General features: G+C 38.8%; 1 protein-coding gene across 2 annotated transcripts in view; it reads right to left on the bottom strand.

Annotated features, from left to right (window-relative positions):
- Positions 1-24,146, bottom strand: part of MAP3K15 (mitogen-activated protein kinase kinase kinase 15) — a 92,118-nt gene that overhangs the window by 62,162 nt on the left and 5,810 nt on the right. For both annotated transcript variants that reach the window (XM_052794236.1, XM_052794235.1), the window contains exons 2-3: positions 6,429-6,568; positions 3,011-3,034 (exon numbers count right to left, since the gene is read on the bottom strand). In XM_052794236.1, coding sequence (XP_052650196.1) covers positions 3,011-3,034; positions 6,429-6,568 — 164 coding nt within the window. The remainder of the gene's footprint in view (positions 1-3,010; positions 3,035-6,428; positions 6,569-24,146) is intronic.

Here is a 24,146-nt window from a genome sequence, read left to right on the forward strand (position 1 = left end):
ACCCTAAGTAAAATTGGCAGAAGATAGTCCTCAAAGCTCAGAGGAGCTCTACAGAAGGAAACCTAACTGATGGGACACAGAATCTTGACCTTGAATTTCATGTCGGGGCAATTCTTTCTTGGGAACTGAACTTCCACAGCCAATAATTCCTTCCTTTTGTATCCAAGTATGCAATAAATTATCAATACAGAATTTTAATTGCTTGTTTGGGGGAGTCAAGTAGAACTGAATCACATTCCCCATCTTATCTTATCCCTGAAAACTTCATTCCTGGATGCTAGAAGGAAGGAAGTTCTCCTACTCTTACGCTCTTTTTTCAGATCGTAAGCTATTAAATCTGAGACTCACACCACCACAGCATGCTGCTGTATAATTTTCACTGTTAGATCAGCTGTACTCAGGCCAAAGCCCGAATGAATTGCTGACCTTTTTTCTATGCATTGTTTTCAGCTCTATGTCCAGTTTCCTCACTCTTGCCTCCTCCTTGATGCTGAATTAGCGTAACAGTTTCCCTACAGGGAAAACATTGATTTTCTTCAAGGCTTACTTGTAATACACAAAAGAAAATCACCACAAAGGACGCACTAGACATTCATCTTCTCTGTATCTTTAACATGGTTCCACACCTATTCTATGCCGATTTTTTTGCACCTTTGTACACGACTTGAGATTCGCAGGATACATAGCAAAGGTGCGGGCAGGGAAACCTCAGAGAAAGCTCCCAGCTGCAGTAGCCTGCACAGGGAGTTTCACTTGTGCCGCTGGAAAAATGGTGTGCCGTGCCTGGTAGCAATCTCAGTTGTCCCCCTTCCCTTGTACAGAGTGCAGATGTACGGACACAGAGCTTGTAAGATGCAGAGAGAGCTTCTCTTCATGAAACGAGCAATAGTATTCCTGTAGCTACTTCTGGGTTGGAGGAAGGCTTAGCAGATCAATTATCTATCCTGTTTCCAGCATGTCTCCAGGCCCTAGTGAAGAGTGCATTTAAGCTCTTTTTGCTGTTCCACAGCTATGGCAGAGGCATACCCACACTTTTCAATCAGGAAAAGTGAAAGGAAAATATAAAACCCTAGTACAGGGATATTAACTATTGTATCTAATATTCAGCATTTAAATTGAAATGGTTATGTAGCTATGTACTTGATTGGACACAGTAAATTCACATCACTTTTGATCCTACTTAACTAGCACAGCAACCCTCATTAGCATTTAACTTCAAACAAGACATTGCCCATACAGCTGTAAAATATTTAACCAAGCAGTGAAGCAGTGGCACCAGCAAACTGCATGCCTCTCATGACAACTCATTGGATCAGAAAGGAGGGGAAAGCAATTGTCTATTTGAAGTCTAACTTAGAAAAACATAAAGTTTTCATTTATTAACTATTCAGCTTGCTAATTAGTTTGTTGTAATTTCTGATTTAAAAACTGATAAAAGACTGCAATACGGGAGTACCTTTATCTAATAAAAGAGAATATGAACAACTTCAAATAACGCAAAAGGGTCAAGAATCCATACTTGGTATTTAAAGTAATTTATTTTTTCCTCACTCTATTTTACTCACAATTGTTTTCTTAATTTAAGCACTTGAAGAAAGTGGGTTAGGCAATCATCCTTTTTAAAGGAGGGACGAAGATCCTAGTTTCAGGATGCCTCCCTGCACCTTTTGTTAGCCACATGGTGTTTACAGGTCAAATACTAGGCCCTGCTGTAGAAACCACATCACCAGATCCATCTTCTCTTCCACGTGAAGGGAAATACCTACCTCTGTGGGAGAAAGAATCTGCCAAAGGAAAAGATAAAAGGCTGCTAATCTGATTGTACTAGGCTGAACTTGCCACCGTCCTCTTTGCCTTTACTGCATTTCTGGAATTACCACCAAAATGGCTCAGTCACAATTCCCCCTCTTGCTCTGGAGGGGAAAACACATGCATGCCTGTGACATTTTGATCATCCACCAGGTGATGGATAGTAGCATTCACAAGCAAATCTGCCTCATTCTGAGGCCCCCTTCACTGAGCTACAGACCAGTAAATGCAGCTCACATTGCACAAGTGAAACTAGTTCAAAGATCACCAAGACAGACAGGAAAATGACCTGGATTTACTCACGCGCTCAACCTGATCTATCTTTAGCCTACATGCAGTGCTGTGGCCAAGTATAAACAGCAGCTCAAAATAAACTGCTGTGACTAATGCATTATCTCTTCTAGTTCTATTTTAAATTATTAGCAAACTCTAAGAACATTTCATTATTTTAGTCCTGCTCTATATTCTTCAGAAGAAAATAAAAGTATATAGTGAATGCGAGCAAACAGAAAGGAATAAATGGAAGTTTAAGATTTTTGCAAATTCAATAGTCCTTAAAATAACAGTGTAGAGTGTTTAATGAAAATAACTACTGATACGATGTGAAGTATGACAAAATACGTAACTGTCTATGATACCATGGCATATTCCAATAAGCCTAAAATAACCACTAAATTTTGTCTTGGTTCAGGCTTGCTTACTTGTTTGGCTTTACTTGCATTAAGGGTAAGAATATTTTTACCTTGGGAAATAAGCTTTTGCATTTCTAAGTAAAATCTGTGAATTTGTGAGGAAGAGGATGGGTATACAGTAGCCAAAGCTGTTTGAGATACAAGAGTAAGCCCTATTAAGACATCACACACACATATATATTTGAACAAGTGGGTGAAAGTGGTAGGGGGAGAAAGACTTTGAATTTCTGAGTTTACATTTTGAGTATCAACCTAGATATATAACATATATCTACTGGCACTTTTCTAGAACTTAAAAAGGAACTTCTAAAGAAAAGTAATTTTTAAATCTAGCTTTACTTTGGAAAGGAATTCAACAAGATTTCCACTAGTTTCAATTGTATATAAGTAAAACAGACTTCCTTCAATCATATAGAGCATATATATACTTGGCAGCTTTGTTATTAGAGTCTCTTCAAATGTAGTATCTTCATTTTGTGTTTTAAAATGAATGTGGATTTAATACTTACTGTGTTTTTCTGAGATACCATATCCTGGGGAAAAAAAAAAAAAAGAGAGAGAATAAAAATGTTTATCCATTTTTACTGGGAATTATTACTTCCAATAAAAATAACTGGTATACATATAAATATACACACATACAGATGTGTTCTTCACAGCATAATCCATATTTCCTGCCACAGAAAATTCCAAGTAAAGAGACAGAACAACATCAAGAAAAGTCTTAGTAGTTGAGGTTAGGAAAAGATTAATGATTCAAAGAAGAAACCTATTTAAAAAAGATGAAGAAAGTTGTACTTGCCAGTAACCAGAGTTTCTCAGGCTGGACACTCCCCATACCCAGTCACACTCCAGGCATTTGTGAGACAAAATCATTCAAAGCTGGAGATTTTTTTTCTCTGAAAGAGTATTCTTAACATACCTAGGCCCCTTTCCTACCTGGATGGGCACAGACCGACACACTCCTCCTACACCCTAATTCTTCTCCCCTCAAAATCTAAAGAGAGATATTGAAACTATGAGGCAGATGATAAACTAATGGGCATGTAAACCAGTTTCTGGTAAGTAACCTCCTCCTCCTTCTAGTGATGGTTTACCTGTTCAGTGAACACTGCTTGGTGAAACTAAAGAGATCTCCAGGTAAATCACGCTACAAATGTTAGATATAGACTTGTTTCTAAGCAAAGTTATTGATGTAATTTAATTGTATGTGCTCTGACAACCTAAGATGATTCTGCTTAAGCAACTTCATATCTGACAGCCTGAAATCCACTTGAACAACCACTGTACAGAACTTATCATGCCCATTCACCCTTTTCCTCAACAACAGACAAAATATTAGGGGCCATCTAAGAAGTTTAGTTTTGCAAATATGGCCCTCTTGAAATCTGGATTATATATTCTTTTATATGCTTGGAACTAGGTTGCTTTGGAATGTACACTGGTGAAACTGAAGAGACAACTCTTGGGAGAATTTCAGGACGGGTCCTAAGAAATAAACTATATAAACTCTGGCTGCTGAACTTCACAGATCTTCCCAGTAGCAGTAATAGCAGCCATGAATACTGCCTTTATAACACTCAGGCTAGCCCCTCTTAAAAGGCATGTACAGCAACCTAGGTCCAAGTAAAGTAATAAATTCCTGAAGGGGAGGGGAAAAAAACCCTGACCGAATTAGTCATAAACCTGAGAATAAAGAAACACCAGCAGATGGTCAAAAGCACATATTAAGGTACCAAAACCTAAACAGAATTACTAATTAACTTAAACTCCTTAAGGCCAATAAAATACCTCAGAACAAAAGTGATGGAAGGCTAAGACATCTGAAATATCACATATCTGAAAATTAGTATGTCTACCTAACTAAGCGAGTATCTCTGGTAGAGCTTTATCTACTGCAGATAAAGATCTTTCTCAGCAGGGAGAAATGAACTCTTCTGAAAACTACCCAGCACCTACGCCATGAAATGTGTCATGAACTGTTCTTCACTGAAAGACCCCAAGAACAATCCCTATCTACCTTCTGAATTATTCCTAAGAAAGGTGTATTAGCATATTTGAATGGTATCCAACACTGAACTGGGGCTCAATTGCAGAAGAGGTATAAAGGACATCAGGGTAGGACTGAACTACATCCCAGTGCCCTGCTTGATCCAGAGGATCTCTTCCACTTGGTTCCAGCAACATAAATCAAGCCTTCTGATCCCATAGTAAGATATGCAGGGACCTACATAGGCCAAGGAGGTTATGCAAACAACTGGGAGATGAGGAAGAGATCAGCGACACTGACAGAGTTCCTAGCAGAAGACAGATGAAGGCAGATAGTAGCTTTTCTAGCCTGAAGTGACCCAGTCAGGCTCCAGTGTTCCCAGATCCCCAGACTTGTCCTTGAGCTTTACATCCTTAGAAGAAAAGTCCCAGAACTGACAGTGCAAAGACTTGCAAGTTCTGGCAACCATCAGTCTGAAGATCCAGCCGATGGATGGATGTAACCCTGGAGGTCATTCAGCACTCCCGTTATGGAGCAGGTGCTTTCGTATGGGCTTGGCACAAAGTACAGAAATCAAAGCCATCCACAGTGGTCCTCACTAGGCAGAGACAAATAGAAGATGACTAGCCTGCGTTCTCAAGCTTTGGCACATCCTTGGGAGAACTAAGTTGATCAGAACATCTGAGTGACAGCATAAAAGAAAGATAAAAATGTGTTAATGAAAAATAAAAATGAAAGGTCTCTTTGCAGTCAGGTATATTACCAATGCAGGATGAAAAGTTGTATCCCTGCCCGCCCAGATTAGCTAGAGGAATGGAGGGCATACAAGTAAGCCTTAGTGCAGATCCATATGGATAATCTCTTTGAGCAAAGTGTGAGAGGCTCCAGCTCCGAGTTCTTATGACTCTAGGTCACATGGAATGTGAATGTGTATGTGGACCACCACCTGAAGAAAGGAAGTATGGGATACTAGACACATCACAGTAAAATCGATGACATTGAGAGCAGAAAAGAGGACCAAGAAGCTGTGACAGAACAGAGCTTTTCTAGGAAAAGAGGAGACTCATAGAAAATTAGGATTAAATTTAATATTCTTATACGATCAAGAGAGGTTGGAGAATTCCAAAAGGATTTTTGGACACTGGTGGTGTGAAAAATATAAAGTAGTAAGGGGCAATAACTCAAAATAAGGAACAAAACCACAAAGTATGAACAACACTGCTCCCAGTGAAGGTAGCAAGAAAATGGATGATATTAAAAGCAGCAGTAGGTGATGATACAGAGAATAAATCCAAAAGTGATCTAAAACAAAGAGAACCATCACTGAGAAAAACAGAAACATCCACAATATGTGACTTGCATTCCCAATGTATGACTTGCATCCAGAACAGCAATTTCAGGACTTAAGTGTATAGCATGTATTATCCTACTATAAAAATGAACAACAGGCCTATAAAAAGATTTGGTGAGGATCTCTTTTTTATCTTCAAACAGCAATAAAAAGGACATTCCTGTAGTCTTAGCTACTCAGCACCTAGGAAATACAAACCTCATCTGACAGAAGTACTTCAATAGCAGGAGTAGGTTGCAATACAGCCCTTGTTCAAGCATCGTTATTATACAGGCCATAACATTTTTCTACATGTACTCTAATTAAAAGAGGGAAAGGAATGAAAAAGTCAGACCTGCACTCTCACTTCCAAGTCTAACTATCTGAAGCAAAATCAGCACCATACTATGGATCTTTTCTTATAAACAAGTTTTTATACTATTCTAATCATTACTATTTTTGCTAGCAGCTGTTTTTCTTAGCATGATTTTATGTAGCTATCAGGAAATCATATGCAATGGAATTTTCAGAAAAACACAAGCATTTGCAGGATCAGGTATTTAAAGATATTTCTGAAATGAAGCAGATTTTGAAGCGAGAACCTTACTTTGAGAGATTGAGCAGTGTCAGCATCAGTGTCATGGTAGAGTATAACATTATTGGCCATGTCAAAGCTTTCACGCACGCCAAGGTGGTAGAACAGTGATGGCTGCTTGGAAATATCGCTCATGTCCACAACTGCAACATCTGAAATGAGAGAGGGAGGGTGTAAAGTGCTAAAAAAATAATCATCTTAAAACCAATTTTATTCTTACACAGGATTTAAAATAAATCCTGAAATTAAACATATATTTGGACAGACAAAATCAATATATTCAAATAAGGATCATTTTTTCACGGTACAAGTAAATTTTACCATTCATATAAAAGATAACAACCTACTCAGGAAATTATCACAGTGTTAGAGTAACGGGGAGGCAGAGTTTATGAATTCTGCTTGAGGTTTTGAAATCACTGCATCAGGAATGCCTCGGGTAAAGCAGCAGTTCTGTATTTGCTCTCTGAACTAGTCCTGACAGCCTGAACGCCCAAGAGGATGGAAGGCTCCAAACCTTCAGGTGGAACCTCCAAGAACAATAAGGTAGCAGAAAATTAGGGAAAACTGCAAGACCAAGTTTGTCTTAAGAGTCTGAGCTTTGGAGAACAGGAAATTCCTAAACAGTAGAAAAAGAAATGACTGTGAAAGTTGACTTTCAAAAGCTACAGGCAAGATATTCAAGATGGGGGGTGCAGGAATGAGGGGATTCAACCACAAGTGGCCAGAGCAAGATTTCCACTGCTCTTGGGTAGTATCCCAGTCAGAAATGGAAGTAAAAAAATTGACGTCAGTGGAAGATTACCTATACAGAGGTATAGGTAAATTTCTCTAAAGAGAAATTCCCCATATTATGCAGAACAGCTGAGATACAGGCAAAAGATTCTCAGTTCACCATTTGGTTCTCATATAAGCCTAAAGGCCAGTACAGAGAGAAGAGATCACTGGAGAAGTGGACATTTAATGCTGAGTTTTTTAGCTTGATTCTTATATACTCCGTGCTACCTAAGAAAATCTGGCTTTAAAGCTTTTTAGAGGTCTGTATCTATATATCTGCCTGCTTTCACCACTATGGGATAGATGGATGAACTTAAATCCAAAGTATTCACAAGACTAGAGCCTTGGCATTGAAACCACAGGGGAGTCTGAGGTTCAAAACAGATTCCAGAGACTCAGTGCAGCTGGGCAGTAAATCTTACATCTCCGAAGAGGTAACAGACAGTGTCTGTACCTACGGGGAATGACAGAGAAGGGTGAGCTACTAGTAAACAAGAAATCTAAAAGCGGGTCTGATGTATAAGATCCAAACACAGCAGCCAGTTTACCTGGGCTTCACCGAGGTTACACATCACAAGAATCAATACCCCATACTTAGTATGCAAGTTCTTGGAAAAGCCTGCAATGAATATACACTCCTGTACAATTCCATCAGGCTACGCTAGCACACCACACTGGGGTCAGCCAGTCCCTCTGGTTACTAACACACTCCCTGATAAAGCACAAGGAACATTTTGAGTCCAAAGACAATGACCTGCCTTAAGACCAAAACATGACCATTCAAGAGAAAAACAAACAACCCAAACCCAACAAAACAAACAAACAACACAAAAATCCAAACACACCTCCTCCCCCCGCAAAAAAACCAAAACCCCAACACAAAATCATGGCAACATGAGAAAATACCCTTATTCCTGTAGAACCTCAAATCCTGCACGACCTACTGATAATCTTTCCAGTTCATGTTTAGCCAGCTCTCTACAGCATGGGCAAAATTCTTAGTGTACTGCACACTGTAAGGTCCCAAACTTAGGTTCAACCTCCTCCATTACAGACAAGCATGAAGCAAGAGCTGATGTCAACTTTGATCAAATCTTTTTGAATGAGGAATTTTATGCAATAATGAAACATTTCACATAGGTCTAAAAGACCAACAGATATGGTTTCCTATGTTCAAAATGAAAGAGAGCAGGGGAAGGTACAGCCCCTCTGTAAAGACAGAAGGCTTCCAAGTGAAGTACAGCGATCTTTACAATGCATGCACTGGAGGATGTGGAGGATAGAGATGTGCTTAATGTTGCACATGACCAGTTTTGGATGATTCTGGAACAGAACATTTAAACTCATTGCTTTGTTTCTGCAGCAGCAGCTCACATTTAAAAGAACATGCCCATAAAAATGTGTCGTTCCTCATTTCTTCTTAAGCATAAGAGATCTTTTAAACTCTTCTTGTTTTCTCGTGGTTGTGTATGAAACTATTTTCACCCTGAAAATAGTTCTCTTTTGTCACAAACCCCCAAATTGATCTCACTTTATTAAGTATCTGATTGCAGTTCATCTAAGCTTTTGTTTCCATTGTAAAACAATTATGCTATGTGTGTATTTTTTAGTGCATTAAGGTAATTCATCAGTATTACTAGTACAATCTTGATTAGGTGTCTGCATTGTTGCAACAGATGGCACATAAATAATTTCTTATACTACAGTTTACATATCTTAACACTAGCGTGTCTTAAGAGACCAGACAGGGGAAGAGATAAATAACTATGACAACTGAAACGGGATTAGAGATCATTACTTGTGGTAAAACAGGAGACTATGAAACTAATAAATAATTCAACAGGAAAAACATTATTACATGGGTTAAAACCAGAGGACTTACATCTCTATCTGGAATGCACCTGAAGGCATCATATAATTTAATGATATACGCAAATCACAAGTCTTCATGTGACTGTTGTATCATTTATGGCACTGCTAGCAACAACAAAAGGAAAATTTTGGTACCGGGTTTGGGGATTTAGAAGTTAAAAGTAGTAAACAAGACAAAATGAAGAAATAGCCTGAAAAATGCTGAAAGTTAAATGGAATCTAGGAGGCCTAACAGAAGAAAAAGTCAGAAAAAGTCTGTACTGCTTTCAACTCCTAATCTAAGACTCACCTCCATCCAGCCTTATCCATGTGGAAAACAAGAACCTTAGTCCATTATTATGGATTCATTATTTTTCAGCATTTGGAACCTATCTATACATAATAGATTAAAAAAAAAATACCAAACTTAACATGATAATAGAAACCTTATTGGAGGAAAATGCAGAATTCTGCCCCTTCTTATTCACTAGCATCCTGGTAAATTACAAACTTTCAGATTACTGTTCCTTCAGATTATTGACTATTTGCATTAGTGTCCTTCATAGTTAGTAAATAAACAAATGTGTTATCCTTGAAATCCACTGGAGGAAACTCAAAATTATTCTTCAGAACACCACCAATGCTCCTAACAAAAAAAAAAAAAAAAAAAAAAAAATCAATCATCATAATTATCTTCAAGAACCCATAACTTCAGGATGCCCATTTAATTTTTTTTCTGCACTGCATGACTGCATAGTCCTTTAAAGGAGAGAATGCCAAAGTGTTTATAGGGAAACAATTATGGTAAAATTTGAAGTGTATTTGAAAACCAGGAATCCTTTGCAGCTTTCACTTAAGGTAAAACAAAAGGCACAACACTCTCAACTTTAACATACCCTGCATTTTAAACAAAAGGCACAACGCTCTCAACTTTAATATACCCTAAACAGTATTTTTAAAACCATTTCATATATTTCAGACTAAGCTTAACTTCCAGTAGACTAAAACCAACTCCTGCACTTTTGTATAAATAGTAAAATTAAAATTAACTGTAACAATTTAGAAATTGCTTACAAAGCACCTTTAAGAAGGAAGGTTGTTCTTATAAGCTGCAATCAACTTTTGCACAAGAATTCAGCTGTGGCTGGAGTCAGACTACAAGCTTCAGCCTACCTCCTATTTCAGAGAAGGAAACACAAGCATGCACACTGGAGGCCTGAAACTTTTTGATACAGTGAGGGCACGTCCTTTGGAATGAGCGTTTAGTTCACAGGCCAAAGGAATTGAGAACTCAAAGGACAGGAAATTTAAGAATTAAATTAGGTATGAATCCTCATATTAATTTGGGAAAAAAGAAGATTTCTTTCTGTTCACATATAGTAAGCGTTGAAGAAAAAACAGTGAGATTTGGGGATTTTATTAATGACATCAATCACAAATTGGAGAAAGAAGACAATTTTAATATTGGCCAAATAATTTTTAATTCACTGTTTTTAAAGGATGATTATCTTGGGAAGACAACAGAGAAAATTAGATTCTGATTCTGGTGTATTATCCATCCACACCCACTCTGATTATAAAATTAAGCAAAATCTAAACTTAGATATATCTCACTTTTGACAGCTCTAATGGATTTGTTAAGTGCTTTAGGAATTCTGAAAACCTGGGCATCAAATGGCAAAAATTCTGAAATGTGCTCAGCCATTGTTTGTCTCTTTGCTCAGGAAAACAAAAGGACTGTTGTAAAGTGGCCATTTCAGGCACATGTTGCTTTACCAAAACCAGGGCCACACCTCTAACTTGTGTTCTCAGACTGAGCTTGTCATTTGCCTTTTATTCAGGTGTGGCTTTAATCTTACCTTCATCTGCCACAGGTTTTATGTTACAAAATGATCTATTAGTGAGAAAGGTGCACCACACACCAAAATGTATCAGTTCTGCTCCTCTCACCTAGCAAAATGGAAGGCAAGGGCAGAAAGCCTAACAATTGGGGCCCTTATAAAAGCCAGCGTTATCAGAACAGCAAACACAAGGGGCAAAGTCAGACCTTTCTTTTGCATTTCTTCCTTCTTGTGTGTCAAATCTTGCTCTGGCAAGCAGTTTCACATCCTTCCCCATGAAGTCATTCTGCTCTGTGAATGTGAATACTGTGAGTGCTGAAGAGGTAAATTCAACTATGTATTAGCTGACCAGAAGCAGCATTCTTGGCTAAGGAAAGTCGGCTGTTAAATAACTTTCCTGAAAGGACCAGGCAAATCCAGAGCCCTGCCGTTGCTAGGAAAGAAACCGAAAAACTTTAATTTTCAGATGAGCCTTTCCACTATATGGCAGCACTACTAACTGCAACAATTAGTGCTTTGCTCCACTTAACACACAAACACATTAAAACCAGCAGTGTCCCACCTCCAGAGACAAATCTGGGAACAGCTGTGTTAAGCAAAGTGGTCCAACTGGCACTTCACAGGCCGGATCCAGCTGACCCACTGCCTTTGTTTGGAAAGCAGGCGCATCCACATGGAGGAGGAGGAGGAGGAGGAGGAGGAAGAGTTGACATCCAAGTCTGTTTCTAACCACAGCATTTGGGTGCATGTTAGAGTCTTTTTCATGTGGCCTAGCAAGGCATCTCCTCCTTCCTATGCACCTAAAAAGTTTGGAGCACTCAAACTCAAGCCTCTCGGCTCCCAAGGCAAAAAGCTGAAAGACAGCAGTTTTTAAACTACCAGAATGGTTAGAATTTATCAAGCAAAGCTATAGCCTGGATTACACTCTGAAAGTGGAGATAAGGAAGCTGGTACACTTATTTTTCCATGTATAGATCACAAAAGTGCCTCATACAGCTTCCATTGAAACCACTGGGAGAACGCCCAGCAGCCTGAAATGACACAGAATGAGCACTTTTTGGATAGCCAACCTGCACGTGGTGAAACGTGAAGTCCAAAGAAGCAGCCAGAAAAATAATCCAGTGTTGAAGAAACAGAGGCACACGTAGCTGGAGTGAAACCAGTAATGAATGCAACCAGCACAGCAACATGTACACAGAGCCTGAAAGCATTTTAATGTAGGTAAGGCATACAAAAACCATATTTATTTCAAACATTTACCAGAAAGAAACTTCTTGTTCATGAGATAGTTCTCACCTGTAACCTTTTGTCTTTTCGATTTCAGATACAGCCTTTGGCAACAACATTTGAAAATTTTAGTGTTAGGCTATCTCAGTAACATACGACATTGTAACATTCACTGGCAATTCTCATCCAGCAAAATCATTCCTCAGGATACACCGAAAATCAGACAACCATCCAAAACAACAGCACGGACAAGACTGAGGGGCCAGTGCTCATCTCTGACTTTCATAATTCTGTATAAGCACCCATTTCATGCAATGAACTCCACAACAGGGTTACATTCAGACCCAAACATTACAGCCACTCATCATGTTAGCACTGTCGTGTTACTTTACAGTTGTACTCAGATACTGCATCTTTCATCTGTCCTCTGGTACACAAACACACATTAAAAATAGCACTAGAACATATTTTTCATGCTCCAGTGGCATTTATTGCAACTCAGGAGAAACTAGTATCTAAAACTATTAATTTTTCTAAACTATAACAAAATATTTGTGCCATATTTATAATTGATACATATTCCTTAATATCAAAATAACCATCTGTTCCAAAAATTAAATCACCCAAGAAATTGCACTTTAGTTAAAAGGAACAGAACAAATTACAGCAGGTGAGCAACAATGCCAGTTCTAGGGGTTGATCTGTAACCTGAGTTGTCATTTATTTTTATGTTTTGGGGTTTCCTTATTCATTAGATACATCAACTGAAGCCTTCAATTCTTTCCCCTGCAATTACATATTAGGAACTTTTTTGTTAAATGGAAGTGAGGATCCTTCCAAAAACATTGGACACCAAAAGCAAAAGCTTTAAGAAACATTTTAGATGTTTCTTAAGTATCATTAAATTCAGAGTAAGTTTCAAACAAGGCAAGGCACTACATTAAGAACGCATTTCTACTGATCCAGAAAAGCAAAAATTGTGTCAAGGGCATGCCTGTGCTTATTACTTCTTTAACTGATCTTTAAAGATAGTCTCTCAGACTCTGCCAAAACAGAATACAACCAGCACCCACAAGAACTGGTGTGGGAAGAAAAGTAATGCAGTTAATGTAATACATAGGGCATCCAAACTTAGAATGTGTTTTTAATTCTTTTGCACAAGTATGAAGGAGAAAAATACAGTATGAGTGGAATACTGAAACACCTGAAAATAACCTGTCATTCAGCAGAGCAGAAAACATTTTTTGTATAGTTGGCAGTTTAGGGAAAGAAGGAAACAAAGAACTAATCCTCAAAGAACTTTTCTTACAATATGAATTGCAGAAGTTAGGAAATATATAATTCACTGTAAACTGTGTATGCCTAAGCTTAGAAGTTGCTTAATGTTTTCCATGACAAAACTTTGCTTTCAGTCCTTTTTAACTTTGCCAGTCTTTGCTTCAGGTTGGTTTTTTTCTTTATAAAAGACTTAATTAAAAACAACCCAGTCATTTGTGTTGGAGAACTTATTTTTCTGGCCAATGTTAAACATCCTCTCATGCCAAATTAAGAAGGCTTAGTGCTTCCAAGCACCAAAACAGAAATTTGTCAGACGAGTCAGGCTGTCTGGAAGTACTCTTGTTAGCCTCATGAAACGCTGCTCATTCCAAAGCTAAGATTTCAGCAGTCAGTTGGTCAGAGTCACAAGGGAGATGTTTGTTCTCAGATGAGCCAGTCCTCACTCCCTCCATTGTCAGCACAGAGAGAGGAAAAGCACTTTTAGAGCACCATTCATCTGATCTGTCAGAAGTCTACTTTAGGATGAGATGAACTGCAGCCCAGAAGTGCCCGTTTCTCTCCACCAACTATGAAGTGAGTCAAAGCCAACTGCAGACACCCACACTGAAGTGTGCTATGAACCCCCTCCATAGAGCCTCGCAGCTCTGCTTTGAAGAATTTCATTAATCATTAAGGCATTTCAGTCAAGAACGGTACTACCTCAGCAGATATTTCCCTGCAGATGTTCCCACCAGCTGACCAATGAACTGGTGGCCAACAGAGAAGGACTACAGCTCTTTCTCACCAGTACTATACCTGCAGTCTCTCCGTCTGTGAGAAAGAAAAGCAAGGATTGTCAAAATTCAAACCCTCAGCTAAGATTTCCAAAGGAGTCTCTGAAACACCTAACTCTTGCTTGAGTTTTCCATAAATTGGGAGCTCATTTGTGAATCCCAGCTTATGACACTCTTTGCTTTGGCACTCAAATATGATTATAAAACTGTGTGGATGACTCTTCTTTAAGAGGTGTGTTTGCATGTACTATCTCAGCCCAGAGTCTTTTCTGCTACCCATATAATCTGATTGTTGAGTTACATTGAAGCATTGACTATAACCTCCTGGCCTATGGATGAAGTTTATGTGCAAGTTAAATTCTCAGTAAAATTACCTTCAAGCCAAATACAAGCATTACATTTCCCTGTAAGGCAATGACATTCATACTAAAGCTAGTAACAGACTTTTATCTTTTTTTTTTTTTTTCCCTTTCATAACATAGCTTGTGAGGTCCTGGGAACAACATAGCCTCAAGTCCAAGGGCACTAACTCACAGTGGTGTGAGAGATCACAGTCAAAAAAAGAATGTCCGCACACAGCGTCACTGGAAAATCACCCAGTACACACCCCTTTTCACAGCCACTCTTCCTTGAGGAAGGATTGTAAAAATTTACCCACTCTGGGACCACAATCAAAGTCACAGATCTTTAGTTACCAACCACAACCGTATCAGATGGGTCCTGCCAAGGTCTGCACACTGCTAATAAATGAATTCTGAAAGTTGAGAGATGCACAAGAGATCAATATTTGTACCATTTCTTTGTAAAATTACAGCTTTCAAGCTCTCGGCTTAGAAATTGAGAGAGAACTCATCACTTGGATCTTAGCCATTTGAGCAGTTTCATGGCTCAGGTAGATGGATACTCATGCCTGCCTGCAACTCCTACCTCCTTCCCATGACCCATGGTCTCTGATTCTCTCTCTTCCCATTCTATTCTCCCTTTATCCCTCAACCTATATTTAACTTGATAATTTTTGCCTAACTTAGTGCTAGCACAGTAGCAGATAGAAGATCTGTCACTGCAGCTAGTCAGTCCTGTGAGTGGTATCAGCTACCAGCTTCCCACTAGCCTCCTGGAAAAGTACTTTAAGAAACTGTTATATTTTACAACAATTGAAAGAAATAAAGGTTGAAAACTTAATTTCATGAAAATGCATTTTTTACATATCATATAATAAACGACACTTGCATCTGTAAGTAAAATTCCAATTCTGTAAGTAGTAGAAAAGACTCTGGCCTGATATAGTACACACACAAACATCTCTTAGATATGGTCATCCACACTGTTTTATAATCATATTTCTTGAGTGCCAAAATAAAGTACTTAAATTTACAGTGGCTGTTGTTTAAAATGTGTAAGCATGCACCCAACAGAAGTAAAAAACAAAAACCAAAAAACCCCCCAAATTAAAGCAATTTGCTATCACAGGTTGATATCCATCATTTGACCATATATAATGTAAAAAGCAACTATTAATCACTGCAAGTTTCAGGAAAAACAATCCTTCCTTTAAAAAGACAATATATAGTGTGAAATACTCTATACTCACTACCTAATTATTGTTAAAATATGCCGAAGAATCTTAACATTCTAAGAAACTTTTTTTAAACAGCATAGCTCATAGCAGACAAGCGACTCTGGGGTATGTGGTGAACAAAGCAGTGCCCAGCCGCCTCAGTGGCTGCAGAAGATGAGCAGTCATACCACGACAAGGGCTGACAAGATTGCAGGAAGGGAAAGGGCAGTATCATGGCTTAAGCAGCTGAATGCTTGCCTGCGAAACTGAATTCCATCCCTGCTTCTTTCTACTCCACAGCTGCTGCGTGATGTTAGCCTGGTCACATAAACTGAGATTTCAGAGATGGACTTGGTGACCATACAGTTATTAAGATTCTGATTTTCAGAGGGGAAAAAAAAAATAATCAAAATATGCCACTGGAACACAAAAAGTGGCTTTGAAAAACAGAGCCCTCATTTTAAAGGTAGTTTGTAACAAACCTCTTCTCTCTTTAGAGAGAAGAAAATTCCTAATATTTTACCTCAGCTATTCCCTTCTATCATCCAATTGTACCTCGGCATAAGTTACAATTCAAATAGCCTCTGATTTAGCATCTGCAGTCTTCCATCTGCAAAATAGCTAAGCATCTACAGAGCAATCAATATGCCTGAATCCTGCCTCAGAAAAGACAGATATTTGCACTTCCCATGTGCTCATTCAATCTTTATACCCAAATGAATACTAATGAAGCAGCATTCAAAACTTCTCAAAGAGTATTTAAATAATCGACATTTGTTTCCCTTTTTGTTATTCACAGACATTAGGCAAATGAAGATTCCAGAAGTCACCCACTTCTCACTTTTTCCCAAATTCATTATCACTGACTGAAAAAGGCTTCCTAATCTACATATCCAGGACACTACAAAAATACCCACCCATCACAGATGATTTGAGAAAGATACCGGTTCAATAATTTTCTCTGTTTATATACTCTTAGTAAACAGCCATAATAAGTAGATGTCTCACATCATACATACTTTTCACTATGCCAGGTCATTAAGGATAAGATTATTTCCTAAAATCTCCCTGCAAGCCAAAAAGCCTACTAATTCTACAGAATCTGTCATTTCTCTGCCCTATTTAACAGCACAAAGGAAAAGAAACAGCAGAGTAAATTAAAAACAGGCGCTTCACACTTGCCTGCCACACTAGCAGTGTGCCAAGCGTCACATGAGGCTATTTCCACTGCAACGTTTACAAGAGCTGAGCCAGCCAGTTGAGAGAGCATGCAGAAAAAACACCCCAACCCTGAACCTAATTTGAACCTTGCCTGTAGGTTGGGGGGGAAAATGAGAAAGGTGAACTTTATTTAACTTTTCCTACACCTCTGCACTTCCTACACTGGGTCATAAAAGGGAATGAAGTATCAAAAAAAAGATTACTTATGGGATAATCTGGCCTAAGTGAAATTAAGAAGAGTACAGAATTCAACAAGAAAGGCTGTCCCTTCCTTCCCGACCGCAGGCAAATCAATTTCTAGGCCAAGGAAGTTTAGATAAGCTCCAAACTTTTAGACATTTATCCAAACTAAACCACTTGAGAGTCACCCATCATTTAATGTTGAATACCTTGGCTGGGAAGCAGAAAAAAACTGCCAAATCTGCACATCTCCAACAGGTCACACGTTAGCCAACAACATATATCAAAAACATTTGAAAAAATAAAATCATGCTGAGCTTTATCTTCTGATCAAAAAAATGTAAAAGATAAGAAAAGTAATAAAATAAAAGGCAGTACAATGGAAAGAAAGAAGATTTCAGTACACTAAAGTTTGTAAGTCTAGGTTAAGCCAAGACCTTTATTCTTTTCTTTAAGAATTAAAAATATAGCATACAAAAATAAGGGATGCTTCCCGACTCTAAATCTCTTCTTTTTCCCAAATATTTTTTTTAAAACAAACATCAAGAGACATCTCTATCATTAGCACTGGGAACTTGTGCGTACCAAACTGAGGTATCCCACCTCATAACTAGATTACAGATTTCCTCTTTATGTTGACAGACTCCCAGACTGTCATTTAGGACCCATGTAAAAACACAGTAAATTACGCAGAGAAAATGTTAATCAAGGAAAGGCAGTATTATTAAAGTGCAAATGAAAATAAAGTTTACATAAAGCCATAGCATCCTCTGTGAGCCAAGAGACTTGCACCCACATATAGATACAGAGTTCTTGATTTAATATTCTGGATGCTGGGCAGATGTGGGTTCAATCTGCTATTTTTAACTTTCCTGTAAAGGGTACAAGCTTTATGTGCCAGCCTAAAAGACTGCACGCACTATTGAAAAAATCCTTATGTACCACTGAACACTGTAATTTCAAAAATGGGCAACATTCATTAAAAAATGAGAAAAATCTACTTCAAGGCACTAAGTAGTGTCAATAAAATCTAGCATTTCAGTAGAAGCTGGCCTTTCCAAAGCAAGTCACAACCATTATCTACTTAATCTTTAACTATCCTATAAATACAGTACACATTATTACTTCCAGCATGTAGATAGGCAATATTAAGCACGAACACAGCTTGTTTGTTGTCACAGCAGATCCATTCTAGATTTTCGTACTTCAACTAAGATTATAACTAAAAGTAAGATACCCAAAGTTAATCATCATAGGATCCCTGTAGAGTCAGAGGAATATAAGTACATCCAAACTGTGATTCATCAGGCACAATGAATCACATGAAATTGTGGTTTTACAACAAGCCTCTAAACATGGTCTCCAGCATTTACTGAATGTAGCGTAGGATGGTTCACCTCAAAATATACATACAAAGTTGTCACAAGATGAATCCCTGCATGGATGCCGACAATATCTCAGTTTAAGTATCTGATGGTGTATTTTTTTCTGGTTTTAATAAATCCCAAGATAGATTAGCTTTTTCCTTGTAAATTTAACTCTACAAGTATTGTTTTGAGGCTGATTTCTTACAATGTTCTACTTATCACAAAGCTGTATCCATAGCTGAAGTTTTTACACTGCTGTTCAAATCAGTAGTCTGCAAGTACTTTCATTGTCCAAAGTCCCAGACTTCATGAAACCTCTGGCACTTCTTGATGGAGCATCCTTTTCTTCTTATTTTGGGGAAAGACCATAGTCAGATTTGGGGATGATCAGCAAGGAACAATAAAAACAAAACTTAAAAAAAAAAAAGTTGCAGAAGCAGTGAGCATCTTTATTAATGTGCAAGTTTCTCCCTTTTGAAGATTTCTGAATTTTGTGTATTGCGCCTTCTGCAGAGAGGATGGGTGCCAAGCCATAATACTAAGACAGACTGCTTTACCCCAAGTTCATGCATATTCACCCTAGGACCACTTCTCTGCATTGCCTCTTCGAGCACAGTGTTGTGTATTATAATTCACAGATCAGAATTCAGCAGTGAAAAAACCCTAATGCTTGTCATATCAGTCACTCTGAAAATTAGTTTACAAGTTTAAACTGGCAGAAAAAGCCAATTGCAAATGACTGGAAGAACTTCCAGGCCTATGCCTGTAAGTAAAGCTTGAGCCATGGAGCAGGGAGAACACTGACTTTTGTATCACTAGAGTCTGTGTGCTGGTTTTACAAGCACAGTTTCAGATGCAATGAGGGAAAAAAGAAATACATTAATTACTGCAGTGAAGTTTTCAGATGGCAAGCAGTTTCTAAGAAAATGTTTTGGAAGTTTGTGTTATCAGGTCATCCAAACACTGTACAGAGTCCTGAGATGTTCTGATGCACATGGGCTGCGTACCTTCAGCATAAATCAGCAGAATCTTCCCATCAGTTCTGATATTGCCTGATTTCACTTGACTAAACGAGCCTTCATTCAAAGATTAAGTTCTTATAATCACAGCAATGGTATTAACTGTGACAGACTGTATGTAAAAAAATCAGTATCACTGGGATGCTGTTTGGTAACTGAGCAAATCTCATGATTATCCTACGACCAACCTCAAAACCACAAAAGATGACAGAACATAGATCCCTGCGCTATGCTGCTTCCAAAGAAAGAATATTATTAGTCACATTCACTGAATTCTGCTGAAGAATACCCAGAGTCAGCATTCTGACAGACTGTCATGTAGTTATGGACCAAGCCAGAAAACTGGGTCTGTGCTTTTACAGCACAGCTCTTATTAGTGGCCAGGCCAGCCACAAGGCAGCCCTCACACCGTCAGAACCATCCTTCTTACTGTGTTCTGGACTGCAGTACGACTATGAGACACCCAGGCTATCAGACGATGTCAAGTGCTGGTGACAGTGGGCATTTACTGCTTTTGCCTTTAGAACTAGAGTTTGGCTGCTGTTCACTAGCTGGAATTAAGTGTTAGGTTTGCAAGGCAAGACTAAATCAGCATATTTTTCAAAGGAGTTGTTAAAAGTGTTCAGGGACTATGACAACAGTGAGTATTTTCATGAATAGCAGCATATGCTCCAGAGGGAGGAAGGGATCTATTCAACACATTGCAGCATTCATTTTTCATGAATCCTTAAAGCTTTATCAGCTTTGATGAAACACGAGTCAAAGTTAGGGTTGAGCAACTACCATAGTTAGATCTGAGACCCCACAGATTTATTAAAACAGGATAGACAGCAACTGCTACCACTTTCAGGGACTATAAGGTGGAAACTCAAATTTGAAGTCATACTGAAGGAAAAGGATCAACCATACATTGCTAATCTGTACCTAGTGAATGTGTCATGGTGGGAGTATGCAAGAAAGTTTAGCTTTAAGATCCTAAATTCTGAATATCCATCTTTAAAATTGTCCAAAATACCAAAAGTTAAGGAAATTAACTCGCTATTGTTCTCTGAATTTGTATTATATCTTCTCAGAGGCAATCATAACTGCAAAACAAGGAACCTGAAGAGGCATTAAAGGGTAAAAAAAATATAATAATTAAAAAAATAATCAAGCATTTTTTTGTGCCTTAATTGCAAGCCAGAAAGTCAAGGCAGTTTCTGGTTTTCCAAAAACAATATGAAGACTTACCTAGTTTTGTTCTGTGGTTATTATAATAAACAAAAAGGTAAGTTTATCAACTCTGAAACTTAATTACCATGAAAACAAAAAATCCACCTCAACCATGTTCAGACATCCTTTCATTCTAATTCAGATACTTTCTTGATCTGGTGACAACCCATAATTTGTCAGTTATCTTAAGGACCATGAACAAGTAGTAGGAACAGGCACAATGTCTGGCTTTGAGCTTGGTAATAATGTTCTTTTCTCAAACTGGGTTTAAAAAGACAGAAGCATGTCAAGCATCTGTTTACAAAGAAAATATCTGAAACACTTAGTTCCACAAAAGACAGAGACGATGCTGATAAAAGCGGACAGTTACTCTGTTAAACAGGATTGCGCACACAGATGCTCTGCTAAGTAAGGAAAGCCTAGTGCCAAACAGTAACGCCATTGTAAACATTAGCTTTTCTCCTGCAAATTTTTATTATCGACGAAGGTCAGAGCAGCAGAGATTACTGGTCTATCACCATTGGAAAGCAACACACAGAATACACAGCCTTGTACTGCTTTCATTTACCAATTCCCAACTCCAGTTTCATGTTGTCACTCTCAGAGCAAAGGCAAAACTAACAAGAATTCTCTTCCCTCAACACACACACAAATAAACAGAATTTAATTTTTTTTTTTAAAGAATCTTTTTCTTCAACTGCCGTGAGTGAAAGGCAGCAACAGGAGAGTTAATGCAGCTAGTCTCACCTGAGTGGAACTATTATGGGCAGATATTTTTCTGCATTAGACAAAACCTGCAGCCTTTCAGTGATCGCTAGGGCAAAGACACTTGATGCAATACAATTTCTTCTGGCTGCACTAGCTACTAAATATCTGTAACAAATTTAAAGGGGGTGGAGGAGAGGGAATAGCAATCAATTGGCAACTAAGACACTATCCCAAGTGTAAACAAAGTAACTCCCCTGTTATTTTCCCACACTCAGTTTCATGAATCTACAACTCTGTTTTTGACAGGCCTGGTGGCAATGGAGTACCACAATTCATGGAAAGCACTGCTGACACTGGTAGGAACCTGAGGAATTTTAGGGAAAGCTCATTATCATGCTGATTTACATGGGAGTTTGTTTGTTTGTTTTCCAGAACTAATGCCTTTGGGGCTTAGACTTCAAAAGCTTTAGATATTATGTGAACAACACTTCTCAAATTGTTGAGAGGCCAATGACCATCAGTGGTTGAGCTACAGTTCTCTGCACGAAGGCATGTTTTCCTAAATGGGAGAAGAAAAAAGAAATTGCAGAAAGTCTAGACATTTCCTTCCATAACTTGATACAAAATGAAACAAAAAAGATTATACCGAGTGAAACAGAGTTAAAAAGCACTTCAAGATGTTTCTATTTAGAACTACCCTTTGTTTCTTACTTTAAAGAGATTTTGAAGAATTTTTAAACATAGTTTAAGCATAAAAGCAGTATGTACTACAGTAGACAACTATACGTGCACAAGTTCAGCTATGATAAACTAGAGCACTTCCCTTAATACTGGATTTAGCTATACCGTCCCAGATCAGCAGAAAGCTAGGGACATGGTCTTAACAGTGTCGTTACCGTTTTGGATTTGTGCCTGTCATCAGAGCCCACCCACTTCAGTCAATGAAGGATCATGCTTACCAAGGCTGGGATCGTGTACTTTCAATGTAAAAAAAGCTGGGGTACTTTTTTTAAAGTTATGAATCCCATTTGGCTTTGAGCTCCAAGGCATAACTGTTGTTGAACTACTGACTTAGACCGAAGTTTAAAAGCTCAGAAGCTTTACCAGAGAATATCTGAAAAGTTTCAGTTCTACCACCTTGAACACCACGGCAGAATCATTTACCTTATCAGGCTGAATATTACGAAGGATAAAAAAAACCAAGCACAGTTTATCGCGGCACAGCGATCCAACACTTTTAAGCGTCAGAATTCATGCCCCAGCTTTGGGTCCCTCCTTGCAGCCTACAGCGATGCAGCCTTTGCTCCCAGCGTGCCTGGGTAGCCACCCCAACCTCCCAGCAAAAGGGGAAGGTAGTAGCAGCACCCCCAAGAGAAAGACGACAGGCTAGGTGAAGCCATACTGGGGGAAACGTTCGGCCCATCAGCTGCCAGCTGAATCACACTGACATGTTTATAGCAAGCCTGTGCCAGGGAGCAGGATCAAGCAGCAGCTGTGCTCCCTCTCTTGGCTCAGCCTCAGGCACCCATATTGCTGTTCAAAGGTAGCCTGAGTCTAAAGCAATTCACATCCCTGCTGAAGTGCAAGGCAGTGCCTACCACGTTCAAGGATTTCGCCTGCAAGCGGCAAACCGCATCAACGTTCTCCTAAGACCGACCCTACATCTACCTTGACTGCCTAATTTCAGCCACGTAACATCACCGCAGTGTGAAACGAGGCAGCGGCTAGGCCAAGCAACCGCCGCTGGGGATGCTCCGCCACAGGCGTCAAAGCAGCAGTACGCCCGGAGTATCGACCGAGCGTGGGTTTACAGCCAGGGCGGACAGCCAGCGAGTCTGAACCTGAGGCCATCTTATAAGCAGAATACAGAGGAAGACAAGAAGTCTGGAATCCTCACCCAAGTTCTGAACCAACTCCTTACACATCAGAAGAGCTCTACCTCAAGCTTCTATATCTGCAAACCAGGAACATCAGTTACTTTTTAACTAGGGAGTACATCAACATTCGTTAACGTGCAAGTGTAATTTGACAATTTAAAAAGCGACGTATGATTACACTGATAAAAGCAGGATGTGACTGCAGAACATAAAATAAGCTACCGCAAATCTATCATAATTTGTCTATTTTATGAGGATGGAAATGAAAGCAATGTAATTAACCCACATAAGCAAATATTTCCCTTTTTTTTTTTAACTTAATTTTGTGACCTCAGGTCTTACAGAAACAATTCTTAAACCTATGAAAAATATGCTACACAGAGCATAGCAAGACTGAACAAGCATGCAATCACTGCAAAGGAGACGAGTGGCCAGGAACCAGGCTCCCACCTAAGCAGCCTCATGTGCCCACCCCAGTTGACTCAAGCCTGTCAGCCTCACATACAGCTTCTTTTCAGGAGCTCCCGGATATCACTAACATTCAACCTGAAATGCAGCAAGGTAGAACCAGAGATCTACTTGCCAACATCTCATGGTCAAATGGCACAGCAGATTCCTTCACAGTAACTTAGGAACTATATTGAAAAATGTTTGTGAGGCTATATCATTCTTAAACAAAACAACAACAAGAAAGGGCGACCTTTAGAATTCACTGACTGATATGCACAGTCACCACTTTGTTCTTCTCCTATCAATAATCAGAACAACAATTACTTATATGAATAATTCCAGAAATGTTTCATTTCCCCCCAAAATTTAAACAATATTTAAAAAAACCAAA

Source organism: Harpia harpyja, chromosome 8, assembly GCF_026419915.1.
Source record: "Harpia harpyja isolate bHarHar1 chromosome 8, bHarHar1 primary haplotype, whole genome shotgun sequence".
Lineage (NCBI taxonomy): Eukaryota > Metazoa > Chordata > Aves > Accipitriformes > Accipitridae > Harpia > Harpia harpyja.